Raw genomic sequence first — 9,617 nt, 5'->3', positions numbered from 1 at the left:
GTGAGCAGTAGCTGAGCAGGCTCCAGCTATAGTGGCACGAAACAACTTTAATACTCTTAAGCCCAAAATGCTGGAAGTCATTGAGGAGCTCGAGTCACATGTATTACAAACAGAACAACCCCCATTACATGCCTTTTCTAAAGTGCACAGATTGCAGTTTTAACTACAGTAGATTAAACCAACATTTTAGGTAATTTGTGCCATTTCCTTCACTGCTCTTTCTGTATGTTTGTATTATAAAAGTTTACCAAGGTGTGATGTTCACAAGTTATGATTTTAAATAAAGAAAATTCTTAAAGAACACTGACAAAGCCATTAAGAAGTAAACAAAAAAGGCCAAGAAAAGTACAGATGCATAAATATTTAATCAAGTTCACATTTTATTGAACTGATGATGTAATGCATTTTTCAGGTGAGCCAGTTGAAAATCTAACAATCCAAATAAACCCCACCACACTGCTAAATCAAAAGATGACCATAATTCAGAGTGATTTATTTGCATGTTTCCTGTCTGATGCATGCCAAAACTCCTTCTGGCAGTGTCAAAGACATCTTCCAGCCTCTTCAAAAGGGCAAAGCGAAGTAATCCAGGCCAGATATAGGCCAACCTCCAGACTTTAGCTGTATGAATGTCATCTTTCTGTGAATGTATAGAGAATAAACTCTCTCTCTCTCTCTCTCCCTCTAATACTGTGCAGCTGCAAAGTTCACTGAAGCAACAATCAATCCCACAGCTCTCTAACATCAACAATTAGAAGATACAGTCTCTAGATAAGCTGCGTCAGTGCAGGGAAGGGAGAGAGAGGGGCTGGCAGGGCCAGGAGTGAACATGCTGCTGAACCCCACTAATTAACCATCATATGCATCTGGCTGTCATCCATCCCCACTTGATCCACTTTGGGGACAGAACATTAACTATCCAAGGAAGGTAGAGGGGTGGGGGGAAAAAAGAAGAAAAATTGAAGCCATTTTATTCAGACACCAACAGATTTTAGGTTAGGTAGCACCAGTCCCTAAGGAAAGGCTTGCAGCTCATCTGGTGAGAACTGCTGCAGACTTTCGAGTCAAAGAGACGCAAATACTGAATACGATATATTCATCTGCAGGTTGCCTTACAATGGCCCTTATCCATAATTCTCACCACACGTTACAGGATACCTCATGGCTCTAAAAAGTGGGCTAGTTGCGATTCTCAATATGACAGACTATTGACTGGTGCAAAGTCTGACCCATGCACCCAGCTCACTTTTACACGATATGTTTCTTCCACACATAGTAAGCTCTGTGGAGTTAATACTCAAACAGTCAAGGGATAAGAAACAGCTCACATCTCCAGTAAGACTTTGAACATGTCTGCAGTATTCAAAAATGACCAGAGAGCAGGGAAGGATGCACACACTCCCAAATTCATATCTTCTGGATCACCTTGTCTTCAATGCAAATAAGAATACAAGCTGAGTGATCTTAAAATGTTAGTTTTCTAACCAATGAAGCTAAAGTTGTCTTGTCTGATAAACATGCTAAACCAATAGACGCAGTTTATTCCAAATCAGTTTTTTTTTTTTTTGGCAAAGCATTCTAACATACAGGTTTTGTAAACGTTTCTCCTTTAACTTACAGATTTGTTAATTACCATGAAAATAAAGTTGTGTATATTTGATCACTTCCTTTCAAACCATAACTTTCGACTTATTTCAAAAGTAAAGCAACAATTTCCTTTCTCCCCACTTAAAATTAATAAAATTATATATATATATATATATATATATATATATATATATATATATATATATATATATATATATATATATATATATATGCGCGCATAAATAACTCTACTCCGAATGTATTTGAAACTTGGAACACCTATGATGAATCCATTTGAAATAATATAGGTCTCAGGTCATTCAATCTTTTTACATCCCCCCCAATGTTCACATGGTGCTGAACACAGAACATTAGCCAGGTTGATCCTGAGTGCTCTGGCTACTCTCAGAATAACTATAGCAGGTCCCCCCCCCCCCCCCCCCTTTCATTTCTATGCCCACCTCCCATTCATATACTTCTATTAATATTCCCACTCACTCTCAAAGACTCAATTACCCTCATACCCCCAACCAAATAAAGCAAACAAAATGGGACAACCCTTCCACTCTGCCTCACTACTCATACACATATACAACCTCAAAAACAAAATCCCTCACTGTATTGCTTTCTCTTTCTTCTCACAAAAGTGCATACACACAAGCGCAAGTGTGTGTGTGTGTGTGCACGCACCCATGCACACACGAAGAAGCACACGTGCTTCCCACAGGCGTGAGCCAGACCTTTCACTAGGTGGTCTTACTTTCTCCCTGCTGCCCCCAGGAGCTGGTCGGACTCCACGCTGCCGTGTGTAAACGAACACACTAAGGCACCATTTGCATGGAGAGACAGAATACTGCTGCAGGGGTCATGGGAGGAAGGAACTCTCATGACTGCTGGATCCACATGTCCCTTTTTTTTAACCCACTGGCTCAGCCTCCCCTGTGCAAAAGGCTCCAGGAAGTCAAACACATATGGTATGTAAGGCCCCCAGTATTGCATTGCATCCAGAAAAGAAAAAATTAAACCTTATATCATCTTTGGACTCAATCTTGCTTCTCTTCTTTTTGTTCAAAATAAATAGATCTTCCTTGTTTTTTTTTCTTTTAAATACAGGTAGCTATAGATACATTTTCTTTGCTTTGAAAATTCTTTTAACTCTCTTTTTTGTCTTTTAAGTCCTTCAAAGAAGAAAGGGGAAAAAAAGCCTGTAGACTACGTTATTCCCCTAGACATGCATGACATCACTAGCAGGTGTCTTTCCTCTCTTAAACAGCAGAGGCAGTGGTCAGGAGGAACGACACTTCAGCAAAGTGAAAGATGGAGAAATGGGAAGGAGAAGAGCCTAGGAATGAAATGTAGACTTGTAAAACGTGGTGAACGGGGAATTGGTCAAAGGGGATGTCAGGAACGGGAATGGGGGACGCACACACGCGCGCGCGCGCACACACACACACACACACACACACACACACACACACACAGTTTGATCCCCCTTGCTCCCTCTGGCGCGGTCTTTGGTCTGAGGAGAGCTTCGATTGGCTGCAGGGCTTTGCTGGCTCCCACCGCTTAAAGCCAGGACTGTGCCCTCCGCTGGTCAAAGTCTGCAATGAGCCTCTTGATGTGGGCCAGCTTGTTGTGCAGGTACTCGCATCGTTGCTTCTCCGCATGGTAGTTTGGGTTGTGCTGTAGGAAGGTACAAAAAGACAAATTATTACATTCAAGTGCATCCCATAGACATATCTACTGTGTATATGGATAATGTGTGTTAAAGATCTTGGATCAAACTCACTTGTTTCACTTTTTTGTATTCCTGCAGCACCTCTTCATGCACCTCCTGTATGCAGAACATCACAAAGTTCTTTATTATGAAGGAAACATTTCACATGCTGTCTAAGAAGGTTTCACACTACAAAATGCAAGTTGTAAATTGAGAGTTGAGGCGTGAACCTGAAAGAGTGAAAAACAGCTTTTAAAATCAGAGGTCATTTCATTTGTTGAGCAGTGGCTTGGCAGTTTTAAATGTTGGCATATAGCCAGCCTACACAGAGTTCAGGGCGGGGCTGTGCCCTGACCTGATACTCCTTGGTTCCTGGCAGCAGGCGTCTACACTGCGCATCCAGACGGGTGAAGCGCCGTGTGATGTTCTCCATGCGGGCGTGAAGGACACGGTACTCATCATACTCGGCGTTGAAGTCGTCCTTGTAGCGCTGCCTCTGGTCCACAGATACCACTGCTGTGTAATTACTGCCGCGGACATGGGATTGAACGCACACACACACACGCACGCACACACGCACGTCACTCTTTAATCAGCTTGCCATGTAAAGTTTGTAAAATTTCAGTTCTTCTCAGATTTAATTAAGCCCCAAAGGAAGAGGTTGAACAAACAAAACAGAACGGACATTTGTATTGAGAGTCATTTGATCTGGAACAAGGCAAGATCTACAGACAGCTCACACTCTTGGCACCACACCCTCTATACAGAGTCAGGGTAAACTCACGCCATGTAATCAGGAATCACCGGGGTGGGCAGTTCTGTGAAGTCAGATTTGCTTGTTCTGTCTAAGGAGAGAGCAGATTTATGACATAAGACACTGCGCTTCACATCATGCACAGATGCAAATCATTTAAAAAATGGGGAGGGAAAAAAAAAAGACAAATAAACTGCTCAAACTAAATAGGACAAAGCAAAACAATGAATTCAAAATGAGAACAAAATGCTTGGAAATGCAGGGAGGGACATTAATAGAACAGCCTTTAAAAGAATTCAAAGCAAAACCAGCAGTACTCAGGGGTATGACTTCTACAAAACCGATGACCATTCCTCAAACACACCTTCTCTGTGGGGTGCTGTATTCGAACCAGGGCGGCTGGCTGGTGTGCGATTCTCCTCTACATCCACGCGAGGTCTCTTCCTAGGCCTCTCGTCCTCCTCAACATGGCTCTCCTTGTGTCGCACTTTTTCCTTCTTCTTCTCACGCTCCTTCTCTTTGTGCTTCTTGGACTTCTTTTTGGGCTTTTTGCTACTGCTGGCTGCTGGGGGCGTGGCATAGGGTGGGTGGGAGGAGGAGGAGCTGGAGGCCGCCGAAGAGGAAGAGACGAGGGCAGGCCGGCCAGGGTGGCTGGGCGTCAGGGCACGGGGGGCGAAACGCCCTGCCTCTTCCCCACACGTGGAGCTCTGGTCCAGGGGGAGGTCTTGTGTGCCACGCCCCTCAGGTGTGCTTGGGGAGTTGGAGTTAGAGCCAGAGGGTGGTTGGGAGACTGGGGCCTGGGAGGTGGGGCCAGGGCAGGCTGCAGTGACAGGGGGCGCGGCTCTCTTTTCCTCTGCCTCCAAAGGGACTTGGCGCTCAGATGACCCTGCAGCGCTCCGGTTACTGAGGTGGGAAATACGTGGCTTCTTGGGCATTAGAGGATCAATGAAGTCACCCCCAGGCTGGCACTTCTAAATAAAGAGAGAAAAGGGTCCCAATGTAAAACTAGGAATTTAGAAATATGTATGCACAATATGTTTAATTGATTCATAAATCTTCAACTTGGGAATCTAGTATATGCCAAGGATATTTGGTTAAACCCTACACAACTTCGTATCCTTCACCAATACCCACACACCTTTAACCAAGAAAGGTTCATAATTAGTGAAACCAGCTGTGCTTAGCATGCCTTACGGGCAGACCTATGCTCTACGTGAACATCAGGCTACAGAAGAGATCACCCTGCACTGCAGTTGAGGAGCATCTGCTCTGCACTTCTCCCCACACCAGAGGTGCTTCTTTCCAGGACTGACACAAAAACAAACCCTCAGCTGAACAGACTATGCCTCACCATGCACATGGCGTTTACAATCCAAACTGGCTTTCCACTGCGGGTGTGAAAAAGCCACCAATTTGCAATTAGAAATGTGGATGCTTTCATACCTGTTGTAAAGCTGGCTCTTTAGGAGAAGTGCTGGTTGAGAGTGAATCTGCGGGAAGGCCCAGTTTACTGCGAGACACACACGAGGGGCCAGCATTACACAGAAGCCAGCAAGGCATCAGCCCCGTATTGATGGCTGTCTAATACTACATTAGTCACTCAGGAAGGGTGGTTTTTCTCTGGTGATATGTTGCCATTGTAAATGGGCCAAGAGCTTACCGAGTCAGGATCCTGTCCAACTGAGTGCGCTCATCCTCGGAGTAGCCCGGCCAGTCCCTCTGGACCTCGCGGTAGAGGAAGTCCTTTAGTGAGTATGAGTTATCCTTCGGGTTCAGATTAGCAATCTGAAGATGCAAACACAAAAAAATGCACCACAAGAAGAACATTCTCTCACCAGCTCATCTCAGGACAATCACAAATGAAAGCTTCATGGTAATCTTTAAATCCCATATAAAAGTGGACTTGTTTAACCTGGCCTACACATAGTTGAGTGGAGGTTCTATTTTTTAATTAATTAATTAATTAATTAATTAATTAAATATCATTTCATTGATATACTTTATCATATGAACTGCTTAATTTTTTTTTCAAATTGTTTCTATGCACTTTGAACATACAGTGAAATATAACGAAAATGCTTGCAGATGCCAATTGCTGTCCTAAGGCACCGCATCATAATCTGAACACTTTCAACCTGTCCACAACTGCTTCAAACACAAACCACATATGCAGATTCTAATACAAGGCACCACACTAAGACAGTAGGCAGGAACAACGGCACAATATCTATTTGGAACAGCCATTGTGCCATTGATGGTTTATAAAAAAATTATTCATTTGGTCAATGACAAGTCCTTCATATTTTTCCAACTATATTGAACCCCTAAAGATGTACATGCAAATGTAGGGAATTTTCAATAACTATGTATACATCACAAGTCAGCTTTTATCAATTGTCATATTTACTTACCATAAACCCTAGGGAGGGAAAAGAAGAAGAGGGGAAAAAACAAACAAACAACAACAAACACACCCTACAGAAACTCACACGAAATACATAAAACAACACTGTTCTGGATAAATAATGCGTTCAGAGGAATTTCATTCTCTGCAGTAGGACACAGCTGATAAGGTCATGCCAGCCTGAAACATTTCCCAATAAGATAAGCCATCAAGCCCCAGCTGTGTACCACATCTTCATTTGCATTATGTTCAGAAAGTCCTGCATGGATTTACACTCTGAGAAAAGTGAAGGAAGCGAATCTGAATTCAGACTTAAAATAGCCTGAAAGATAAAAGAAATGTACATCAAATTTTAATTTTCCATGCAAACCTACTCTCAGAAGTAGTAAGTGTGACACCTAAACTTTGTGTAATTTGTTACACATGGCCTAAGCAAGAGGGCTTGTTGGACTGAGCTGCTAACAGTGAAATTGCTCTTCATATTCTTCTGAACACTGCAAGCCTCCTGAGATGAAGCAAAACTAAATACATTACATAATTTACATGTTGATATATAATGTCTCACCCTTCTGACCCTCCCCCCATCTGCAGTAAGGACAACAGACCAAGTTGCTTCTCCATTTCTTTGCAACAAAGGGGCGGTTTAAATTCTCTCATGTCCCTCCCTTATGTTCAATCATGAAGAATGCCTTGCACTCTTGCTTTCCTTCACGATCCCTTACAGGTCCCTTTCGCTTAGCGCACACAAAAACTGCCCTGGAAAATACCTTTGACATTTCTCCAGTGAAACCAGTGGAAAGAACAGAGAGAGGCATTTTGCTGGGACTTCCCCCTTGCACTGTGCTGAACCCCCTCCCTCTGCATGCGGAGACAGAACCTTTGGCAGAGTCCCTGAATCACTCAATCAATGTCCATTTTAAAGCAATATGTATAGTATGAGTACTTTAAATCTTCCATGAGATAAAGTAAACCATTATCATGAGTTGTAAGCCATGTGTACAGGTGCAGTAGTGTGCTTGGGGTCCAACAGAGCTTTGTCTTTTGCTTATTAAATCATTTCCTGCTTTAATAAAAGTCTCACAATGATTTCTGAGCTGAGTCCTTTGCAAGCATTCACATTAGCTGTGCTAAGATGCATCAATCACACTGCAGAATGGATGAGACTGCTTCACAACCTACCCAGCTGGCTACAGATCAGCACCAAATCCTGTTAATACAGAGCACTCTCACCTAGCGATGAATCCAGGGAAGGAGTGCTGAGACTGTTTGGAATTCAGTCCTCCCTCTCCCCTTCTCTGATCACACAGTTTTCTGCCAAATCTCCTCCTCAACCCCCACAACCCCCTGCTGCTCCCTTTCATCTCCCCTTATCATTTTAACAGCCTTTTAACATTCTCCCCACTGCCTTCCGCTCACTGTGTCGCTGTAGGTCTCACCTGCTGCAAGGTGCTGCCCAGCGAGTTGCGGTCCTTCTGACTGACCCCATCTCGCTGCAGCCTGGCCAAGACCTCTAGCTTCTTGTAGGAGCGCAGCGCCAGCAGGTGGACGATGCGGTCCCGGTACGGCCGCTGGGACACCGGGTTACTGGAAAGGCACTTGCGGATGGTGTTGGCTGGGTTCATGGGGGTGGAGCGCTTCCGCTCTGGAACCGGGTCAGGGGCTGAGGGGGCTGGCTTTCGGATCTGGACCTTTTTACCTGTGTGTGTAGTGTTCAAAAAGAGGAACTGAGAACAGCAACTAGAGAAGAGAAAGAGGAAAAAAAGAAAAAAAAAAAGAAAAAAAAAAAGAAGAAGAAAACAGTTGGGTGTAGGGAGCAGGGGATGATGGGTGGGTTGCTACCCCCAGCTGTACTTTGCAAGCACTGTGTACACATGCACTTTTACTGTCTCACACCCCGCCAATCAGACGAATAATTTATATCATCTTATAACAGGCGTCAGTTATAGCACATGAAACCTGCCTACCGACCTCCGCGTCACAACACTCAAAAAGCTGCAGCATTCCAGGTGCCCTGTGCTTTACAATTAAAAGATTTTAAGCAGTGGAGCATGGCGATAGGAGTCCAAAAGGGGTGCCCTGGGGCCCAGACGCTACATGCCTTGACTCAGCCCTTCCTCTGCTCTTCTCTCACTTTCTCACTCCATGCAAATGCCTTCCCAGCAGCACACACACCAACAGTAAAACAGTCTTTTCTAGTTTATGGAGAAGCACCCTGCTGTGGTCAAAAGAGCCAGGCGTCCTCTGAAGGTTGGCAGTGATTTGCTGTGGCTCCTAGCAAGAAAATGCTGGGAGGAAAGGAGTTCTGTGATCATTCTGGGTTTCATACAACAACAAAAAGTTCCAGCAAGGACATCTCACCAAGTCACAGTGGTGGAGCTAGTTTTACTATATAGACATGCAGCTTTGTTATTTAGAGAGACCCACTGAGATTAAGTCACATTGACAACTGAAACTGCTGATTTCCTAAGCTTTTGTTAATGAGAACACCATTCATCTTAGAAGCTACAGTAAGCACAGAGGAATAAGAAAGTGCAAAACAAAAATGAAAAACGTTGCATGCAAAAATAGTTTCATCATTGAGTAGCATTTTTAAACAGGTGTCTGTGCTCTGTATTGGGGGGGGGGGGGGGTGACAAGTTTTACATGGAACAAGGCTTGGTTTTTATGTGGGGTGTGTCACTGTTCCGTCATCAGATAGCAGTGAGCAATCCATAAAACATGGGTGTCATGCAAGGTGTTAGACAAACCCAGACCAGATTAGCGGGACTAAGTGTTTCTCCTACGCTATTACACAGTTACTTCCTGGCAATTGCTTGTCTGGGGGTGCTGCATGCATGGTGCAGGTAAAGAGTACTCGCATGCCATGAGGACAAACAGAACCACCTGCCTGTGAACTGACCCCCGGGTTTGATGACCTTTGTGGCTTTCTTGCGCGTGTCCTCTTCAGCCTGCGTCATGCGCTCTCTTGTCACCTGGTAGGAGTCGTTGGTGGCACACACTGTGATTTTGTCCTGAACTGTCCCCAGAGAGGACAACTGGGCAAGCCCAGAGCTGGTGGTGAAAGATATGGGGGAGGGGGGGGGGGGGGGGCTTGAGAAGTTGAATGCTTATAAAACAACAAGCAATAACATTTACAGCGCATTCCGCCTTTGGTG

General features: G+C 44.3%; 1 protein-coding gene across 2 annotated transcripts in view; it reads right to left on the bottom strand.

The window, feature by feature from the left end:
- Positions 1-360: 360 nt before the first annotated feature.
- The window catches only part of ell2 (elongation factor for RNA polymerase II 2), a 20,280-nt gene continuing 11,023 nt past the window's right edge, over positions 361-9,617 (bottom strand). The window contains exons 4-12 of one of the 2 annotated variants that reach the window (XM_035527513.2): positions 9,350-9,513; positions 7,899-8,158; positions 5,719-5,843; positions 5,502-5,568; positions 4,423-5,029; positions 4,089-4,149; positions 3,660-3,831; positions 3,377-3,421; positions 361-3,270 (exon numbers count right to left, since the gene is read on the bottom strand). In XM_035527513.2, coding sequence (XP_035383406.2) covers positions 3,154-3,270; positions 3,377-3,421; positions 3,660-3,831; positions 4,089-4,149; positions 4,423-5,029; positions 5,502-5,568; positions 5,719-5,843; positions 7,899-8,158; positions 9,350-9,513 — 1,618 coding nt within the window. In that variant the 3' untranslated portion in view covers positions 361-3,153. The remainder of the gene's footprint in view (positions 3,271-3,376; positions 3,422-3,659; positions 3,832-4,088; positions 4,150-4,422; positions 5,030-5,501; positions 5,569-5,718; positions 5,844-7,898; positions 8,159-9,349; positions 9,514-9,617) is intronic. The other variant, XM_035527514.2, reaches the window with a different exon arrangement.

Source organism: Electrophorus electricus, chromosome 8 (assembly GCF_041902795.1).
Source record: "Electrophorus electricus isolate QZ-2024a chromosome 8, ASM4190279v1, whole genome shotgun sequence".
Taxonomy (NCBI): domain Eukaryota; kingdom Metazoa; phylum Chordata; class Actinopteri; order Gymnotiformes; family Gymnotidae; genus Electrophorus; species Electrophorus electricus.
Note: the sequence above shows the minus strand (reverse complement) of the source record. Positions and strands in the feature narration are given on the sequence as shown.